This window comes from Phascolarctos cinereus, unplaced genomic scaffold, assembly GCF_003287225.1.
Source record: "Phascolarctos cinereus isolate Bilbo 61053 unplaced genomic scaffold, phaCin_HiC Scaffold_4;HRSCAF=312, whole genome shotgun sequence".
Lineage (NCBI taxonomy): Eukaryota > Metazoa > Chordata > Mammalia > Diprotodontia > Phascolarctidae > Phascolarctos > Phascolarctos cinereus.
In genome coordinates this window covers 677,276,912-677,298,550 of record NW_027555847.1, presented here as the reverse complement: position 1 = coordinate 677,298,550, position 21,639 = coordinate 677,276,912, and the positions used below count along the sequence as shown (strand labels likewise).

The window sequence follows — 21,639 nt, the reverse complement described above, 5'->3', positions numbered from 1 at the left end:
GCCTTCTCCCGCTCCTCCCTTCTCTCCTGATCGGGTCCCTGCGGGTTTTCCAGCCGCACTCTCTCCACTCCTTGACCCCCGTTCCCCTCTCTCCCCAACCCCGAATCCTGACCTTCCCACCCCCTCAACCTCCAGGAGCCTCTCCCTAGCCCAGAGCCTGTCCCTGACCCCCCGCTGTCCCTCGGCACCCTCAACCTCAGAAGCCTCTCTCCAACCCGGACCTCCGCTCCCGACACCCCTCCCCCCACCAGCAGCTCCACTGTCCCCTGACTCCCTTCTCGTCCTCCCCTACTCAGACCCCAGACCCCACCCAGAATTCTATCGGTAGCTCTACACCTTCGGTTCCACTGACCCTTGGCACCCTAAGGCATCCCCACCCCCTAAACTCTCCCCCCAGCCCAGAGCCTGCCCCTACTGCTCCACTTTCCCTCTGCTCTCCTGGCTCAGACCCTTAAGCCACCCCCTATCTTGACCCCAGCCTTAGCCCAATACGCTGGCCTCAGCCCAGGCCCTATCCTTGCACCCTTGACCTTCCAGACCTAACCCCTGCTCCAGGGTCCTTGTTCCATTCTGTGCCTTCTCTTCCTTCCTCCTTTCCTTCCCCAGCCTCTCACCCCCAATTCTGCTTTTCAGGCCTGTGGTCCGCCCCCACTTCGGCCATGCCCTGGGCATCCAGCGGACCCGCCCTGTCCGTCTTGGTGCTACTGGGAATCCTGGCGGCCGTCATGTCGCTCCTGTCATCGCAGCTCCTCTTCCAGCTCCAGGCGGGCCGCGCCGAGCTCTGGGGCCGGTCCCTGGCCATGGAGGGGGCGGCCGAGGGGGCCTCCGGGGTCCTGCTGCCCTTGGCTTCGGCGCTGAGCGCCCTCTGCCTGGTGCTTAACTTCTGTGCGCTCTTCTTTTGCCTCCTGCTGTGCCATCTCAGCGCCGAGCTGGCACGGACCAGCCCAGACAGGTAAGGGACCCAGGTGTCCTCAGCCAACTGGGCTTTGAGGGTCCTGGCTGGCCTCCAGCTTCCTGCATCCTCAAGGCCAGAGCACCCCCTCAGAACATGGGATAGCCGAACAGGAACGGACCTAATTAGAACAGAGAATGTCCGAGCTGGGAGGGCCCTTAGAACACCGAAGGTCAGCTAGGAGGAACTTTAGGACCTTATCAGTGAATTAGTCCAACCCCCTCATTTTACCGAAAAGGAAAGTAAAGCTCCAGGGGCTTAAGTGATTTGCCCAAAATCATACAAGTTCACAGCAAGGCCAGGGCTTGCACCTCAGCCTAGGGACTTAATCTAGGACTCTACCCTGCTTCTCACTACCTCAAAGGCCAATCAGCTTCCACAGCTTGAACGGCGGGATGTGCAGTTTAGTGGAAAAAGTGCTGACTCTGGAGTCAGAAGACCTGGTTTCAGACCTCACCCCTGACTGGCCTGCCTCTTCGACTTTGGCTAAGTCACATAACTTCCCTGGGCTTCAGTTTTCCCATATGTAAAACGAGGGGTGGGGAGAGTCAGACTCTAAGGTCTCTTCCAGCTCTAAATCTTTGGTCCTCAGAAGAGCAGCACTTCAGCATAATAACACTTCTCCCCAGTTATCTAACCCAAATCAGTCTTCATCCAGGTCTTTAGTCACCAGAAAGCCCAGGCATGAGGGTTGGGGGGTGGGGAGGAGGGGAGGTGGAGGAGGGTATGAGGAGGTGATGGGGAACAAAAATAAAGTTGGGAACTTTTGATTTAGAGCAATAGAGTCTCAGACTCTTCAGTCTCTGGACCCCATTATACTCAAAAATTACTAAGAATCTTCCAAAAATCATTTGTTAACGTGAGGTTACATCGATTGCTATTTACGATATTAAAAATTAAAACCAATCAAATTTTAAAATATTTACTCATCAATTCATTTAAAATAATAATAAACCCATTATATGTTAACATAAATAATATTTTTAGGATAAATAACCATATTTTTCCAAAGCAAAAAATGAGAAAAGTAGCATTGTTTTACATATTTTCTCAAATCTCTTTAATATCTGGCTTAAAAGAAGCCATCTGGATTCTTTTATCTGCTTCCATATTGGATCTGTCGTCATGTGTTGTTTTGGTTGAAGTTTATGAAGAAAACCTGGCCTCACACAGATATGTAATTGGAAAAGGGAGGAGTATTTTAATAGGCAAATAATGTCAGTATTATTATGAAAATAATTTTAACCTTGAGGATTCTGAAGTGTCTTAGGGATTCCCAGGGGTCCCTGGACCACACTTTGAGAACCGATGATGTAGAACAGCCCCTTCATTTTGCTGATGAGGAAAATAAAGTCCCACAGAGGTTTAGTGACATGTTCAAGATGCTAGGATCCCAGATCCAGAGCTGGGAGAGACCTCAGAGTCCATGTAGCCTAATCTCTCTCATTTTTACATATGAGCAAACCAAGGTTCGGGGAGATTAAATGATTCATCACTTCTTACTGGGTAACCAGTGTTACACAGGTAAGAAACATCAGAAGTGGAATTTGAGTCCAGGTCCTTTGCCTTGAGCCATTGTTCTTTTCACTGTGGCACATTGTAAAGTTGTAGAGTTGGGGATTAATAAAATCACAGGGTCCAAAAGGGACAGGTGATAATGCCACTGACTTCTGCCCTTGCCAGACCTCAGCTATGTTCGGTACTGGGCACCAAGTTATGGGAGAGACTTACAAGTGAGAGTGTGTGATTGCTGTGGGGAGAGGACTGGAGATCACGCCATTGCTTGAAGGAACTAAGAATGCGGGGGGGGGGGGAGGATGTGAATGTGGAAGTAGGAAGAGGTTATTTGGAAGACAAGGAAGACTTGTACTTCTTGGAGTTATAGAATCACAGAATGTTAGAGGTAAAAGGTACCTCAAGGAATCATCTAGTCCACGCCCTGTCCTAGAATAGAATAGTAAAAGAATGGTTAGTGAACATCTAGAGAAGGAAGTAAGTGGCTTAGTGGATAGTGCTGGGCCTGGATTCAGGTCTTGGAGACCTGAGCCAACAGGCCTGAAGCAGTCAGGAGGATTTACTGTAAGTGGGGAAGGAGGCACCTCAAAAATCTAGCCTCAGACACTTACTATCTGAGTAACCCTGGGCAAGTCACTTAAACCTGCTTGCCTCAGTTTCCTCATCTGTAAAATGAGTGGGAAAAGGAAATGGCAAACCATCCCAGTATCTTTGCCAAGAAAACCCCAAATGGAATCACAGAGTCAGACACAACTGAAAACAACCCAACAAGAAAAAGAAGCAGTCATCATAGAGAGCCTACATGACTTCATCAAGCACAGGTCATAGCAGATTATCTCATTTCTTTTTTTCTGCCAGGGTTACCAGACTTAGAAAATGTGCCAGATATTTTATTGTTGTTGTTCCGTCATAACCCCATTTGGGGTTTTCTTGGCAAAGATACTGGAGTGGTTTGCTACTTCCTTCTCCAGCTGCTCTAGGTATAGTTTGCCTTAATTTCAGAAAAGCATTTGACCATTCGTTACTAGTGCTGTCCTTCTGGACGAGATGGTGTGATGTTGGCTAAAATGGAGCAAATGAATTAACACATAAAGCTCTTTGCAAACCTTTAAGCACTATGTAAATGCTAGCTATTATTATTATCATTCTTAAATTATAGAGAGTTAAGTGTATTTGGAGCTGGTTGAATGACCAGACCCCAAACTAGTCATTAATGAGTTGATGTCAGCTTGGAAGGTCTCCAGTGGAGTACTCCAAGGATTTCTCATTGGTCCTGTGATGCTGACCATTTTTATCAATAACTTGGATGAAGTAAAAAATGGAATGCTTATCACATTTTTCAGATGACACATAGCTGGGAGAAAGAACTAATGTGTTGGATTGAGTCAGGATCCAGAAGGATCTTGACAGTAGATTATTGGGCCAAATTTAATAAGAGAAAATGTAATCTTAAAGTCTTAAGCTTATTGTTAAAAAAAATCACCTTCATTCCAAATATGGGATAGGGGAAATGTGGCTAGACAGCAGTTCATCTGAAAAAGATCTGGGACTTTTAGTGGATTGTAAGCTCAGTGAGTCAACAGTGCTATGTTGAGACCAGTTTCTGGAATATTGTGTTCCATTCTTTGTACCATATTTTAGGAAGGACATTGATAAGGCGGAGTTCTAGAGTAGGATGATTAAGATAGTGAAGGGCCAGCTAAATATTTCATAAGATGATTGGCCATAAGATAAAGGAACTGGAATGTTTCATCTAAAGAAAAGATATAGTAGTTCTCTTCAAGTTTTTGGAGACAGATTAATCTTGTTCTGCTTTGCCCCAGAGGGCAAAGGACCAAAAAGTGGACATTAAAGAGAGGATTTAGGTTCAATATAAGGAAATACTTCCCAATAATTTAAGTTGCCCAAAAAGAGAATGGGAGATAACGGTTACCCTCTTCTTAGAGGTCTTCAAGCAAAGGATAGCTGAACACTTGTTGAGGGGACTGTCAAGAAGATTCTTGTTCAGTTATGGGTCTGCTAGGTAGCCCTTGAAGGCCCTTCCAAGTCTAGGATTCTATAATTTTACAGATAGGCACAGAGAGAGGAAGTGACTTGTAGAAGGTCACACAGCTTGTAGTAAGCGGCAGGGCCTGGACTTTGGCTCATCTGGCTTTAATTTCTAGCATTCTTCCCATCCCATTTTGCTGGCTACTCCAGAGGATTCAACAGCCATGGATGGAAGCTGTAGAAAGGACAGTTTTCATGTTTGCTGCTCCCTGAAAACTGAATGTGTTACCCCTTGAGGTAGTGAGTTCTCATCACTAAGAGTATTCAAGCTGATGCTGGATGATTATTTGAGGTGGATGGCATAAAGGGTACTTCTGTCCAGGTAAAGGGAGGGCTACATGCCATCTAAGGCTCCTCTCAGCTCTGAGATTCTCTGTGTCTTCATTCTGCCACTATGATCTTGGGTCGGTCAGTCAGTCAACAAGCAATTTATTAAACACCTGCTATGTGCCAGGCCCCATGCTGAACACTGGGAATGCAAAGAGAGGCAAAAACAGGGTCCCTGTCTAGTGGAAGTGACAAACACAAACATGTTGCATACATAAAATCTAAGCAGGAAAAGCAGGAGGTAGCCTCTGTGGGAAGACACTTTGGACAAGTCGTCTCAACAATCTGAGTCAATTCAACAAATATTAATTAAGGAGATAGTGGATAGAGATCTGGCCTTGGAGCCAGGAAGGCCCGAATTCAAGTCTTCGCTCTGATGCATACTTTCAGTGTCTTCTCAGGCATGTCATTTAACCCTCAGGGCTCTGGGGAACCTCCCTCGAGGTGGGCTCTAGGCTACATATGACCTTCTAGGTCCTTGGGTGCAGCCTTTTGCCTGAGTCCAAGTTTTACAGAACAAATCCTTTTATTTATCCTACCTGCATTGGTAGGAGGGAGTTTCCTCCTCTGAAAGTTCCGTATGCTATTGAAATTGCGTGTGCATAAAGCACGGGGTACCTTGATTCTCTGGGCCTCAATTTCCACATCTGTAAAATGAGGCTGCCTCTAAGATCTCTTGAGCTCTGACAGTCCACCTTCTTTGTTCTAAGGGCCTGTAATACATACCACAGCTCACTTTACCGGGTGATCTGTGATATGCATCTCTCTGTTTCTTCTTTCTCCTCCTTGTCTATGGAGATCAGCTCAGAAAGGAAGGAGAGGGGAGTAGGAAGGGCACAGAAGGAAGCAAAGAAGATCTTCTGGTCCAAAAGACCCCAGATTCTTGGTGTCCCATCTTTCTGCTGAATCCTCCTCCTTCCACTCTGGAATCAATCCTATTCAATCCATTGGCCATCTTTCTAACACCCTCATGGTGTAGCAGATAGAGTGGTAGGTTTGTTGCCTGGAAAGCTTGGGTTCAAATCTCTAAACTTAGGGCAAGCTTTGGGGGTAGAGGGCTTTTGGACTCGAAAAAATGGACAGAATATCTGAGCAGGAAGCTATGATAGAAGGCGCCTAGTTGAAAGGGGGTGAACAGGAATCCCCTCTTTAACTTCCTGAGAAGTAGCCATCCTGCCTCTGCTTGAGGGCTTCCAGGGATGACCAGGCAGCGCTTCCACTTTGGGACAGCTCTTGTCATCGTGAGAGAATGTCTCCTTCCATTCAATCTGGAGCTGGCCCTGTTTCGTTTGCCTCCATCTTCCTCTGCCCCCACCTGGGGCCGCGTAGAACAGGTGGTTGTTGTTCTAAACACCCTGCAGACTTTTGAAGACAGATCGTACTTCCTCCTTGGAGCGCCATTACAGAATCTGATGGGCACCTTCAGCTTTCAGGCAGGGTGGGGGTGGGAGGTCTGGGAAGGTGGACATACCAAGACTTCATATTTCTGTGGGTCACCTTGTGGATGAAGCTAATGCCTGGTGAAATCATTAACCCCAGGCTAGGAGGCCACTGAAGGCAAGGGCAGTGTTGCTGCCAGCAAGGCCACATGGGTGGAGGGGCCAGGCTTCAGCCTTCTTGGCTCAGTGTGAAGCAGGGGCCTGGAACTCATTCCCAGGAATGGGGCAGGAACACACACCTGGCCACATAGACAAGATCCCAAGGTCTTGGGTGACTGATAAAGAAAACTGGGAGTGCATCCTCTGATTCTAGTCCAATCTCCATCATTTAAAAAAATTTTTTAAATTGAATTAAACATTTTTTTCCACTTAATAAAATCCATTTTTCTCACTTCTCAGTTGAAACAAAGAAAGAAAGCTCTCATAATGCAAATATATGTAGTTAAGCAAAACAAATTCCTGCATTGGATATATCCAAAAAATATACATTTCATCCTGCACCCTGAGTCTTTCACCTCTCTCTTAGGAGGTGAGTAGCATGTTTTATCATCTACCTCTGGAACCATGGTTGGTCATTACATTGCTCAGAGCCCTTCATTTTATATATGAGGAAACTTGAAACCACCCCATGCTATTATTATCCTCATTTTATAGATAAGGAAACTGAGGCTGGGAAAGGTTAGGTGACTTACCCAGGGTCACACAGGTAGTATCAAGCCTTCCTGGCACCAAATCTATCTGCTACACCATGTGGGCATTAGAGACTTGGCAGATGGATTGAACAAGATTGGTGCCAGGATGGAGCAAGTCTGACCTTCTTATAATAACTCATAATAACCATAAAGACGGTCAGAGTGGCATAGTGGATTGAGAGCTGGCTTCAGAAGAAGGAAGACAGGTTCGATTCTTGTCTCAGAGATACTGGCTGTGTGACCTTGGGCAAGTCACTTAAATACTCCATGTCCCCAGGCAACTCTCTGGTTCTATATAAGTGATAGAGCAGGTGCTATTGACATTGGAGGAGTGAGTCTCCTTATTGGGAGTTTTAATGGGTATACCTCCCCTCAAATACTAGTGTTTATAGCAATTTAAAGTTTACATTCTATATTCTTAAGATCCCTCTCAATTCTAGTCTTCTATTTTCTAAGGTCCCTCCTAACTCTGGCATTGTGTGTTCTAAAGTCCCTCTCAATTCTGATATTCTGTGTTCTAGGGTCCCCCTCAACTTTGATGTTTTCTATCCAGAGGGCCCTCCCACGGTTCTGACATTCCGTGTTCTAAGGCTCCTCCCAGCTTTGATCTTCTGTGTTCTGTAACTTCTGGCTTTTCACCTGGTGGGACCTGCCTGTCCAGTGAATAACATGCTCATCTCCCAGGATAAGGCTTCTTTTATTTCCCTGGGTCTGCAGCTGGCTGTCCACCTCGAGGGAGCAATAGTCCATTGGTGGCCAAATCAAAACTAGAATTCGGGGGTCTCTGAGCCCAGCCAACCCCATTTTGGTCAAAGCCAGATCTGGGAGGCTCTCTGTATCATTAACTTCAGCTCTGCCAGCAGCCCCATGGAGGTGCCTTTTAAAAAAAGTTTAGGAAAGGGTTACTGGGGCCTGGAGTGCTCTGGACTCTGCTCTGTCCTTCTCAGGGAGTGTCCCCCTGCCCTGCCCCTCCCTTGCCTGGCCTGCTAGGGACAGAAGGTGGCTTTGTCCCCATCTAGCCTGTCGCACTGGATTACTCATTTGGGCCTTCCACAGCCTGGGCCTTTGTCCCTGCTGACACAGCAGAATGCCTTCCTTCCTCTGCCCTGGTGTGTGATGACGTTTTTCTCCTCCCCTCCCATCCCTGCAGTGGGCAGAGCACCAGAAAGGAATTCTGGACCTGAAGTGTGAGGGCTCCTTGCTCCCCGTTGCTGCTTCCAGGATCTCCCTCCACCTCCATCACTCAGTAACGTCTCTCAGTCCCTATCTACCACCCAATCCAAATTCTGGTTATCTACTGTCTGCTCACTCCCAGGGCATTCCCTTTCTTTCCTCAGTGAGTTCTGTACTTGATTCCTGGTCTTTCTTCCTCCCCTCCTGCCCCCACACTAGGGAGCTTCACCATGCATACTGGTACTCCCTCAAACACCTTAACCTCCTAGTTCCCTAACTCACCCATTTCCCATAACCTCCACACCACCCCGGCTACACCCAGTTACACCCTTGATCTCACCATCACATACAAAAGCACCACTTCCATCTTCTTGATCTCTGAAATGTCCTCATTCTATCACCATCAGTTGTTATTCCACCTCTCACTCTGCCTTACAAGCCTGCTCTTCATCCTCATTCAGTCTCTCAGTTCTTTCCCAGCACATTGTCCTTGCAAAGTCTTCCCTCTCCTTTTTTCCCCATCTCGACATCTTGGTGAGCCAGCCCACTCCACACTGTCCTCTTCTCTAGAGATGCTTCCCCCCTCTTCCATATTCTATGTCTACTCTTGTCCTGCCAAACCCCAGCCTTGGATTATTCCTACCATTACCTGCCTTCACTCCTACTTCCATGCTATTGAATGAAGGTGGAGAAAATCACAGAAACATGCTGATTGGGTCCATGATATATTTGTGTTACATCACTTCAACTGGGTCCTTACTTCCACAAGACCATCCTTTTACATCCCTCTGATTGGCTTACCATCCTATTTCCACAGTGGCTCTTCCAAACGTTCCAAACCTCCTCAAACCTTCTGTGGTTCCCCTTCACCCCACCTTCTCAGCTAAGGACCTCATTCCATATTTCATTGAAGATACTGAGGCCATTCATTGAAAGCCCCCCTTCCACCTCTCTTCAACTCACACCACTCAGATACCTTCCCCCGCCATCTCCTCCTTTGACCCCATCTCACATGAAAAAAAAATGGCCCTTCTTCTTGCTAAGGTGAAACCCTTTCTACCTGCACAAGGGATCCCAGTTCATCCTGTCTTCTCCAGCAGATTTTGATCACTATCATCCCCACTTTCACTTACCCTCTCTCTCTTCCTCTCTGCTAGCTACCTCCCTGTTCTCTATAAACATGCCTACGTCCCTCTCTTTCACATTTTCTCCATCCCTCCCTGCTAACTCCCACGTTATTCAGGTATCATCTCAATGCTGATGACTCTCAGATCGACTTCCTCAACCCTACTCTGCTGATCTCCAGCCTTCTGTCTCCATTTGCCCCTTCCTTCCTCTGACACTGCCCCCACCCTCGTCCAGGGCCTCACCATCTCATGCCCAGACCGTTGAAATAGGCCGCTGCTTGGTCAAGTCTCTTGGAACTCTGTAGAAGTGTCTTCTTCTAAACACAGGTCTGACTATATCACTTCTGCTATACATAAACTTCAGTGGCTCCCTATTACCTCCAGAATAAAATAGAAAAACCTTTGTTTGGCTTCCAAGACCCTTCATAACCCACCCTACACCCCACTCCCACCCCACCCCCTTTATAGTCTTCTCACACTCACAACTCTGCCCCTTCCAAGTACAGTTATCCCTTCCCCATCTCCACTTCCCCCATCGTGGGTTGGCATAAGAAATTAAGTAGGAATTTTGGGGGAGTTTTGCAGAAGCCACAGACGACACAAAAAAAGTTTAGAAACTCAGAAATGCATAAAATATATTATGGTATTGAATAAGATCAACATATCTTATCTTTTAACACCATAGTCATTCAGACTTGTCTGGTGCAAAGGGGGGGCCAAAGCATTTTATATGGATTTTCCAGATTGCAGGCACTGCACCCCTGATCCCCATGATGTGGAAGGGACGGCTGTGATCTGAGATCCAAGCAGACTGACTTCCTTGTTGTTCCACAAACAAGACCCTCCATCTCCCACCTCCGGGCATTTTCTCCTCCATGCTGGGGATGCTGTCCCACATCAGCTCTGCCTACTGAACCTCCCCGGCTTCCTTCAAGTTCCAGCTAAAACCCTGCCTTTCACAGGGAGCCTTTCCCAATCCCCCTTAATGCGAGCGCCATTGCTCTGTTGATTTTCTGTTGATTTTGTTTCTACACTGTCATCTCCCCCCCTAGATTGTAAGCTCCATGAGGGTGGGGACCATCTTTTGCCTCTTTTGGAATATTACCAGCCCTTAGCACACAGTAGGAGCTTAACAGGTGTTTATTGACTGAACCAGATTCTGGGTCCTGCTCTAGCCCTGACTGCATGACCTTGGGCAAGTCCCACCTACTACCTGAGAGCTTTTGCTTCTTTTTCTTCCTCTTTTTTTGGACCAGATCTGTGATTTCACTGGTACCTGGGACTCCCGTTGAGGAAACTCCCTCCACCAATGCTGATAGTACGTGCTCTGCAGTACCTTTAAAGAGTTGCCTGGGGTCACTGAGGGGCTAAGTGACTTACCCGAAGTCACACAGCCAATGTGTGTCAGGGGCAGGGCTTGAATCTTAGTCTTTCTGACCCAAGGTTAGAACTCTAGGCAACTAGGTGGTGCACTGGGTATGAGTGCTTGACTTCATGTAAAGAACATGAGTTCAAATTCCACCTCAGATACTTCTAGCTGCATGACCCTGTGCAAGTCACTCAACTACCCTGAGTCTCAGTTTCTTCATCTGTAGAATGGGGCTGTTGATCGCAGCTTCTTCACAGGGTTGTCGTTAGCATCAAGTGAAATGACAAGGACAGGGATTTTCAAGCCTTAAAGCACCATATAAATATTGCTAAGTCACGTTCGACTCTTTATGACCCTATTTGGGGTTTTCTTGGCAGAGATAGTCGAGTGGTTTGCCATGTCCTTCTCCAGCTCATTTTATAGATGTGGAAACTGAGGTAAACTGTGAAGTGACTTGCCCAGGGTCACACAGCTAATAAGTATCTGAGGCTGGATTTAAACTCAGGTCTTCTGACTCCAGGCCTGGCACTATATAAATAGCTATCATTTATAAATAGTGTACTATGTGCCAGGCACTGTGCTAAGCACTTTACAAATATAATCTCATTTTATCTTCACAACAGCCCTGGGAAGGAGGTGCTGTTATTGTCTCCATTTTATAGACAAGGAAATGGAGGCAAATGGGGTTAAGTGACTTGCCCAGGGTCACACAGCTAGTCAGCATCTGAAGCCAGACTTGAACTCAGGTCTTCCTGATTCCAAGCTCTTTCCTTCGTGCCACTCGATGTCCACCACCATCATCGTCATCATGTATATCCAGTGTGCTGTGGTTGCTTCTCCTGGGCCTCAGTTTCTCTGCCTATAAAATGGGAGTCGGATTGCATGCTGCCTCAGGTCTCTTGCAGCTCAGCCCTTTGCTGTTCTGCGGATAGAGCTGATGTCCAGAAGGAGGGAACTGACGGCACAGAACAGAGGCAAGTTACAAAGAGGTAAATGGAGGTGTGAGGCCCATGAGAACTTCCTGACAATTACCATAGGTCTGCAACTGGATAGGGCCTCAGAGACCCTCTGGTTCAACCCCCTCATGTTACAAAGGGGGAAACTGAGGCATGGCACCTTAAAGTGAGTTGCCCCAGGTCACACAGTGATTAAAACATCATAGCAAACACTTTACACATATTTTCTCACTCGATCCTCACAACAACCCTGGGAGGTAGGTAATGTCTTTATGTCCATTGTACAGATGAGAAAAATGAGAATCAGAGAGATTAAGAGACTTGCCCAGAGTCTGAGGCAGGGTTTGAATTCAAGTCTTTTTGACTCTAAGCCCAACACTATCACTGCCCCACCTAGCTGGCCCTTGGTGAGGGAGCATCAGAGCTGGGACCCAGGTCTGCCCAAGAGTCAGTGTGATTCCCACTGTTACCATTTGAGACGTCTAGCTTCTGGGAGGGCGGAGCAAAGATGGCAGAGTGAAAGCAGTGACTTGCTTGAGCTCTCCCCCAAACCCCTCCAAATACCTGTAAAAAATGGCTCTAAACAAATTCTGAAGCAGCAGAACCCACAAAAAGACAGAGTGAAGCAAATTTCCAGCCCAAGACAACCTGGATGATTGATCAGAAAGGTATATCGCGCCAGGCTGGGAGCGCAACGCAGCACAGCGTGGGCGCACAGGCCGCAGCAAACCTGGAGCAGGCCTCAGAGGACTGAATCGTGGGCAGCTGTGGTGGCTTCCAGACTTCTCAACCCAGGAATGCCAAAGACAACATAGAAGGTCAGTGTGAAAAGTATGTTTCTGCGGTGCTGAGAGAAGAGCGCGGGGTCTCAGATCCAGTTCCCTGAGAGCACAGCCCTTGGGGGGGCAGCTGCCTCCTGAGCTTCCGGCCCAGGGACTGAGGGGGAATCCAGTGGCTGATCAGAGGGGGATCGCAGGGATCTCTTTGCCAGTGCTGAAGCAGGAATCTCTTGCTTTGCCCCTGTGTGGATCTGGGTCACAGTTCTGGGCGGCAGTGCTGGGGTGAGGAGGAGCACTGGCACAGTGGAGCTTGGAGTGGCTGTGGAGAGAAAACCTTCCTCACAGTTCCAGGACAGAAAGGACTGCTTGTGGTCACTAACAGACCAGAGCCCAGGCCAGGAAAGGAGTAAACTCCTCGCCCTTTATCATACCACCCCAGAAGAACTGAAAATTTACAGGTCCCTACAAGTATCTCTGAAAACAGCTACACAAACCCCTGAAGCTTGGGACAGTACATTCTCCACATTGGAAGCAGACTCTTACCTTAACAAAGAGTTTAAAACTCAAGTAATTGGCTGGGATCATGAGCAAGCAGCATAAAAAGAGTCAGACTATATTATCTTACTTTGGTGAAAAAGAAGATCAAAATATACAACCAGAAGAAGACAACAAAGTCAAAGCTCCCACATCAAAAGCCTCCAAGAAAAATATGAATCAGTCCCAGGCCTTGGAAGAGCTCAAAAGGGATATTGAGAAGCAAGTAAGGGAAGCAGAGGAAAAACTGGGAAGGGAAATGAGAGTGATGCAAGAAAATCATGAAAAACAAGTCAACAGCTTGCTAAAGGAGACCCAAAAAAATACTGAAGGAAGTAACACCTTAAAAAATAGCCTAACCCAAATGGCAAAAGAGGTCCAAAAAGCCAATGAGGAGAATACCCTGAAAAGCAACATTGGCCAAATGGAAAAGGAAGTCCAAAAGCTTACTGAAGAAAGTACTTCCTTAAAAATTAGAATAGAGCAATTGGAAGCTAATGACTTTATGAGAAATCAAGACACTGTAAAACAAATCCAAAAGAATGAAAAATTAGAAAACAATGTGAAATATCTCATTGGAAAAACAACTGACCTGGAAAATAGATCCAGGAGAGAGAATTTAAAAGTTACTGGACTATCTGAAAGCCATGACCATTTGAGACGTCCAAAGTGGGTAGCATCCTCTTCCCTGGCTGTCTTCAGGCCGAGGCTGGGTGACCCCCTGTCAGCTCTGCCCTAGTGGGGATCCCTTTCATGAATGGGTCCTATGAGATGGTACTTTCCAGCTCTAAATCCTGTGTCTGAGAATCCTCAGTATGTATTCTGTCCAGTTCTGGGTGCTACCCTCTGGGAAGGACGTTGGCAACCTGGAATGATAGTCATCTTATTTGAAAAGTGACTGTGCCGTGTTCTGGTTGGCCACCAAGGCCAAAACCAGGGTTGGCAGAGAGGCTGATGTCACAGGATTAGAGGATCCTAGGTCTAGATATGGAGGAGTCTGGAGAGCCCATCTATTCCAACCCCGTCATTTTACAAATAAGGAAGTAGGATGAGAGATTATTTGCTCACGATTACATCAGAGGAGAGATTTGAACCCAGAGCACATGGACAACTTCCTAACAACAGCAGTGTAGCATTAGATAGACTACCTTGAGTGGTAGTGAGTTCTCTGTTACTGAAGACCCTTAATCAGGCCTTTGGACTCCAAATCTCTCCATCTGGCCCTTTGCTGCACTGCTTTCCTTATTTAAAAACCTCTTTCTTTACAGGGCTGACTGGTTCCTGTTGGACAGCCGCTGTCTCCAGCATGTCGCTGTCGGCTTCTTCTGCTGTGGGGTCTCGGTGTACTTAGCAGGTAGGGGCCCATCTCTCTCCCCGACACACTATGGATGGGCACAGGCGAGAAGCTATCCATTTATCCCAGCACTTAGTAGTGAGTGACCCCTTCCCCTTCTCTCCACCCTCCGTCCTCCTCCCCATGGTGAGTTATCCAAGCCCTGGGCTGCTCTGTAAGGTGGAGGAAAAAGGCCTGGGCTGGGAGGCAAGTCATCCAGGCTCTGCTCCTAGGCAGTGTGACCCTCGGACCCATCTATCTGAGATTCAGTTGTCCCTTCTGTCGCAGCAGGAGGCCGCCCTGGCTGATCTAAGGCCCAGCATTCTTACACTTTGGGAATGCTTAAAGGTTTACAATGGGCTTTCCCTACAGCAGCCCTGTGAGATAAGTAACACAAATCTCTTTGTCCCCCATTTTACAGGTGAAGAAACTGAGGCCAAGAGATTGCGTGACACAGCTAGGAAGGGTCACCTGGTATTTGGACCTGTGTCTCTTGACTCCAAGTCCATTGCTGTTTCCTATGTACTACAATGATTACTTTTTATAGCTTCTCCCCAGCTTTGACGTTCTGTTTTCTAAGGGCCCTCCCAGCTTTGACATTCTGGATTCTAAGGGCCTTCCCAGCTCTGATATTCTAGGTTCTAAGGGCTTTCCCAACTCTGACCTTGGGAGTTCTAAGGGCCCTCCCAGCTCTGATATTCTGTGTTCTAGGGGCCTCTCAGCTCTGACATCCTGTGTTCTAAGGGCCCTCCCAGCACTCATCTTCTGGGTTCTAAGGGCCCTCCCAGCCCTGACATTCTGGGTTCTGAGGGGAAGGAAGTCAGCCAATAAGCATTTCCTCAATGCCTACCAAATGCCAGGCACTATAGTAAGTGCTGAGGATAAGACAGACAGACAGTCCCTGCCCTCAAGGAGCTCTCTATCTGACAGGCAGACAACACGCAAGCAGCTGTGTACAGACAAGATATGTATGGGGTAGACTGGAAGTAGTCTCAGAGGAAAGGCGCTAGCATTATGGGAGCTTGGGACAGGCTTCCTGTAGAAGGTGGGATCTTAGCTGGGACCTGGAGGAAATCAGGGAGGTCAGAAGTCAGAGTGGAGGAGAGAGCGAGTTCCATGTGTGGGGGAGATGGAGTGTCTGGTTCAAGAAACAACATGGAGGCCAGGTCACTGAATCAGGATACAGGGTTAAAGTGTAAGAAGACTGGAAAGGCATGGGGGGCAGTTTAAGAAGAATTTCTAATGCCAAATGATTTTATATTTGTTCTTGGAGGTAATAGGGAACCCCTGGAATTTATGGAATAGAGAGAGGCGTGACATGGTCAGATGTGTACTTTGGGATAATTAATTTGGCAACATTGTGGAGGGTGGTCAGCAGTGGGGAGAGACTTGAAGTGGCAGACCCACCTGCAGCCCATTGTAGTGATCTAGGCGGCAGGTGGTGAGGGCCTGCACCAGAGGGGTGGAGGAGAGAAGGAAGTTAAAGAGATGAAATCGACAGGCCTTGGCAACATCTTGGATATGGGGGGGGGGGGGGAGAGAGAGTGAGGAGTCCAGGCTGATACCAAGGTTTCAAAAGCCTGGGGGACTGGTGGGATGGTGCCCACAACTGGAATAGAACTGTCAGCAAGAAGGGAGGGCTTGGGGATGGGGAAAATAATGAAAGAAGGAAGAGAGAGAAGGAAGAGGAAGACAGACAGACAGACAGACAGAGGGAGGGGGTGAGGGTGGCTCCTAGTGGGAAAACCAGCATTTGGAGTCAGGAAGCTTCCCTGAGACCCTAGACACAGATTTAGCCTCTAGGCTTGGGAAGAGGGAGTAGCCTCAAACCTTCAGCCTTTAGAAGCACTTAGATTTTCATCCCTCTGTACAGCCTCTCAGTCTTACACACACACACACACACACACACACACACACACACACACACACACACACTGACCTTTCAGGCATGACAAACTAAAGTTTTCTCTCAGTCTTTCCCATCTTTTACTTCACTGGATTCTCACAAGTGTCTTGAGAGGGAGACTGACGTTTTACAGAAGAGACGTTTCTCTTCGTTTCTGTTTTTTTAAAAAGAGAAACTGAGGCTCAGAGAGAGAATGTGACCTAGCCACATTGCCAGAGCTGACCCCAGATGTGTCAGTACAAGTCGCTGATGAAATGTGTGTTGGGGAAGAGAAAAAAATGGAAATTTGAACTCTGGCTCTGACACATATAATAATATGACGTAAATATTTTTTAAGCACCTACTATATGTCAGGCATTGTGCTAAGCATTGGGAATTCAAATAGAGGCCAAAAATAGTCCCTGCCCTCAAGGGGCACATTGTTAATGGGGGAGATGACGTGTAAATGACTATATACAAAGCGAGCTCTACACAGGAGAAATAGGAAATAATTAACAGAGGGAAAGCGCTGGAATGAGGAGGGGTTGGGGAAGGCTTCCTGTAGAAGGTGAGGTCTTAGTTGGGACTTCAGGAAGCCAGGGAGGTCAGTAGCTGGAGCAGAGGGAGAGCGTTCCAGGCATGAGAGACAGTCATAGAGAATTCCCAGAGAACTAATTGAGGTTGTGGAACATGAATTAGTAGCGGACCCAATTAGAATGGCTGTGTCATTTTCTCCACCTTCATTCAGCAGCACTTTTGTGCAGGAGCCAAAATGAGGCATGATGGGAGAAATCCAAGACTGAGGCTTGGATGGTCCTGGTTAAGGAATATGACAAAGGGCTAGGGAGGCTGGAGAGGGGGAGAGTATAGCGCTGAATTGTTTGAACGAGGGGTCAAGATGGGGAGAAGAGGAAAGAGGGGCTAATGCAGAGATGGCCTGGGAGAGAACTGAGGGTGAAGGGATTGGGTGTCGTGGTGTCCAGAGAGTAGGGTTTTATAAGGGAAGGCAGAGGGAGACGTGATTAGCTTGTGGTCCAAGGTCTTCTCACCTGAGCAGGTGCACAATGAGATGGCATTTGGAAGTGATAGACTCCTTGCACACACTTGGCAATATTTCTATAGTATTTTACAATTTGCAAAGTATTTCACCTACGTTATCTCACCTTAGGCAAGTTCTGTCCCCTCTTTGAGCCCCAATTTCCCCATCTGTAAAATGGGGATGATTCAATATTTGGACTGTTTACCTCACAGGGGTGTTATAAGGCTTATACAGTGTGGGACAGTAGAAAGGGCTCTGAGTTTGGAGTCACAGGGTCTGGGTTCTGATCCTGGCTCTCGCTATCGGGGGGACATTAATTAAGTTGTTCTCTCTGGACCTCATTTTCCTCATGTGTGAAATGAAGGGTTGGCTCCTTCTCACTCTCCATCTGTAACTCCGTATGAGATCAAACGGTTGGAATAAAAGTTGATGTTTCTGTAGTCTTTTAAAATTTTCAAAAATATACAATCTCACTGGACTTCCTGGGAGAGAGGCACAAGTATAATTAGCTCCATTTTGCAGATTAGAAAAGTGAAGCTACAAAAAGTAAACTGAAAAGGCCACAGTCTCACAACTAAGAAGTAAAAGAGGTAGAGCCTGGAAATCTCCAATTCAGGAACTGAGACCCCAGAGAAGAGTCTGTCTCCTCTAAGTAACCCAGATCACAATGGATGGAGCCAGCTGTCCAACTAGATTCCCAGTTGAATGGAGCCTCAGAGAATGTCTAATCCAACCCTCCCACTTTACAGATGAGGAAACTGAGCTCAGACAAGTATAGTCACCTACCCAAGGTTGACTATGTCATAGGCACCACATTGTTGAAATTCGAACCCAGTCTCCCTGACTCCAGGGCTCTTATCCCTATGTCATGAATGTACACCAATGACTGTCTTGCTCTCCTCGAGAAGATGTTGGGACAAGTCACTAGTCTCCTAAGACACCTTGATTTTTAATGTTCGGCGGACCATTGCAGAAGAGAATGAAATACCTGCTTTTTGTGCTCTAGTAAAAATACTGGGATGTAGGATCACCCTCTGTGGGCTCAGTGACAGCAGACGTGACGGCAGGGACGCCATACACCTCATCCTGCTAAAAATAACGATAATAATACACAACAATAATTTTTAAAAATAATAAAAATAACAATAATAACTAGCATTTATGTGGTGCTTTAATGTTTGCAAAATGTTTTACAAATGTTATCTCGTTCAATCCTCACAGCAATACTGGGAGGGAAGTGCTTTTATTATCCCCATTTTACAATTGGGGAAACTGAGGCAGACAGAATAAGTGACTTGCCAAGAGCCACAGAGGCCGAGCATTTTCTACACCGTGCTACCTAAATAGCTCTGTAAAATGAGAGGGCTGGTCAGATGGCCTCTGATGTCCCCCTAATTTTTGGACCACTTACTACTACCACTACTGGAAGTAACATGTCCATTCCTTCCTCCTCCTCCCTTCCAGCTCTGTCTATCTACGTGCTGCTGCTGTTTGAAATGGAAACGGGGATTGTCAGTGCCTGCATCCTGTCCTCTGGTATAGTGGTACTGTTAATCACCCTCACCCACATACTGCTCAGGGCATCAAAGGCCTCCCACCGTCACCTCCCTGAGCCCGCCCACACCCTCTATGAGAACAGCACAACCCGCCCCACCAGGGACTTCTACAAGCAGGCCCCAAGCGGCAGGGCTCGACCTGATATCCACCGGGAGTTCTCCTACCCTCCTTTCCTGGAGGCTCGACCTCACCTGGCCTCATCTTCACTCCCCCCAGGGAATCCTGTGCCCGCTGAGGAGGGTGACCGTGGGGCACCCAGGATGCACCGGACGCTGTCAGCAGAGTTGGGGCTGCTGGGGGCCCGGGCCAGACCCTGGAATGGGGTGGCTCAGGAGATGAGGGGGGTGCTGAGTCGAAAGGCCGGCAGCTCTGGGAAAGACTCCACCCTGGTGTGAACACTCCCCCCCCTCCCCGGGGGGGGCCCTCAGTGTGAACCAGTCCAGAGCTTCAGGGGACTAAGGTTGTGCACTGATGTGTCACCACCCATGTCTAGCTAAATTCTGGTACCTGGGGGGTCCAAGAGATCTCATAGAATCATAGGATTTAGAACTGGGAGGAACCATCTAGTCCAATCTCATTTCTTCAGCTGGGGAAACTGAGGCCCAGAAAGGTTAAGGCCGCACAGCTAGGGCGTAGCGAAGCTTCAATGCATACCCATATCTTCTGACTTCAGACCCTCTAGAGAGTACTCTATTATAGTGTACTGGGGCTAAAGCTGAAGCCATCAGTAGAGTCAGAGGGTCTAAGTGGAGTGCATGGTCAACATGAATGCATAGAGCCAGAAAAATAAATCTTAGGCTGCATTAAAAAAAAAAAAGACAGTGTCCAGAAGGAGGGACTTGACTGTCCCATTGTCCTCTGCCCTGCTCAGCCCCATCTGGAGGACTGGGAATCCACTTCTGGGTAGGACATTGATAAGGACAGAGAAGATGATGAGGATGGGGAGAGTACTGGAAAGCAAGGCATATGATGAGCTTTTGAAGGACTGGGTGGACAGAAGGTCTAGGGGAAGTGTGGGAGCTGTCTTCTAGTCTTCAGAATTCTGCTTGGCCTCAGAGGGCAAAACTAGCGGAAAAAGTAGCAGAAAATCAGATCTGGGCAGGTCCCAGGTCATCCTTTCCTCCCACTTAGAGCTGTCTCTGAGTGTAATGGGCGGCCTTGGGAGGGAGCGATTCCCCATCGGGTGGAGCCCGCATACTCACTGTAGAAGGGCAATCCCAGCTCAGGCCCAGGCTGGACCAGATGCCCTGAGTCCCTTCCTTCCCTGGGAGTCTGTGATCCTATTTCAACAGGCAAAGGAACAGTTGATGAGGTTTCATGGCTAGAGGCTAGGCCCTGGTTCCCCATTTTTACCAGGACCAGGAGATTCTTGTTTCATGGATTAAAAACCAGAGAAAGGTAATTAGCCCATTTTAAAAATGGCTGGCAGAAAGAGGGTAGGGTCGCAGCTGGCAGGCGCCATGCCCCGAGATCCCCCGTGCACTACATAGAGCTCGGGCCTGGCCTCATGGATTAGGGCAGGCTGAGTGAGGAACGTGGAAGAGGGAAGGGGGGAAGAAGGGCAAATTCCAGGCTTCCCTGTGCTGACCTGTGCATGCCAAGCATAGTCTTGTAGAAGCTTCACTGACCCTTGGCACAAGGAACGTGCCTTACAGTAAACATGTCTTTGTGTTGGGTTTGGTGTTGGAGTGGAAAGGGAAAGGGGTGAGATGGCTCCCCCCCCAGTCACATAGTCCATTCACTGGCAGCAGAGGAAGGAAAAGAAGCTGGAGGTGGAGAGGGAGAAAGGGGGAGAGGGGACAAGGCCCCAGCGTGGGCGAGTCAGGGAATTGGAGCTCCGGGTCAAGAGTCAGGATGCCAGACTGGACATCGGCTATGCGCTCCTCAGGCTGAGGCAAATGTGAAAGTATGTGAGGAGGCTGGAGAGGGGTGGCATAGGAGCTAGGAGCCTGGGATCAGAGAGTCCATTATTAGTGTGGACTTGCCTGACTGCCAAGGTCAAAGTGAAAGCGCAGCCAAGGAAACTGTCCCGTTGTTCTAAAGGGGAAGATCTGGGCCCGAGAAACAGGGGGACCCGGAGGAGGGGGGAGTGCCCTCAGGAGCCTCTGATTCTAGGGCCCCTTCCTATCTCCACCCCCCCCGGCCATCCCCCAGCTACCCTCACGTCTCCCTCAGGCTGAGGAAAGCGTCCAGATGTCCAGTGAAATACGAGAAATGGGCGTGAAAGGAGCAGAACCAAGAGTATGTGTTGACAGAGACAGCAATATTGTTCTAAGAATACTTATGAACAACTAAGTTATTGAGTATTATAAATACCCACATCAACTACAAAGGACCTAGGAAGCCTCCTTCATGCCATCCAACTCCAGAGAAAGAATTGGTGAATAGAAATATGCATAGCCTGGTTTTACGTGTATGTCTGAGTCAAATGGTGGCCTTCTCTAGTTCAGGGTGTAGAGGGTGGGAGGCAGATGGTTTGGAACTTAAAATGTCACAAAAAATTTAAACACGCACACACATACATATATACATATGTGTATATATATGTAGGTGCATATGTACACATATGCATACATATATGTATATTGTATATACATGCACACTTTTATTTATATATGTGTATATATATATATGTATATATATATATACATATATATATATATATATATATATACATATGCACATAAATGCATTCCCAGTGGAAGATGGGTGGAGATAGGCCTGAGTGGAATAATCACCCACTTACAGGGAATCTATGTGCTCAGCACTAAAGGCCTTGTGCTTTGGAGAATGCAAAGCAATCCTATCTTGGTCCCTAAGTCATAGTGTCCTCTCTCCCCCTATTATGGGACTGGGTTGAAAAGGACTTGGCAGGGGCAGCTAGGTGGCACAGTGGATAGGGCTCTGGCCTTG

The 21,639-nt window shown here is 47.6% G+C and overlaps 1 protein-coding gene across 1 annotated transcript; it reads left to right on the top strand.

Annotated features, from left to right (window-relative positions):
- The first annotated feature begins 659 nt into the window (after positions 1-659).
- Positions 660-21,321, top strand: TMEM221 (transmembrane protein 221). The gene is made up of 3 exons (XM_021009118.2): positions 660-952; positions 14,181-14,266; positions 18,634-21,321. The coding sequence occupies exons 1-3, from the start codon at positions 660-662 to the stop codon at positions 19,119-19,121; spliced, it is 867 nt and encodes a 288-aa protein (XP_020864777.1). The 3' UTR covers positions 19,122-21,321.
- The last annotated feature ends 318 nt before the right edge of the window (positions 21,322-21,639 follow it).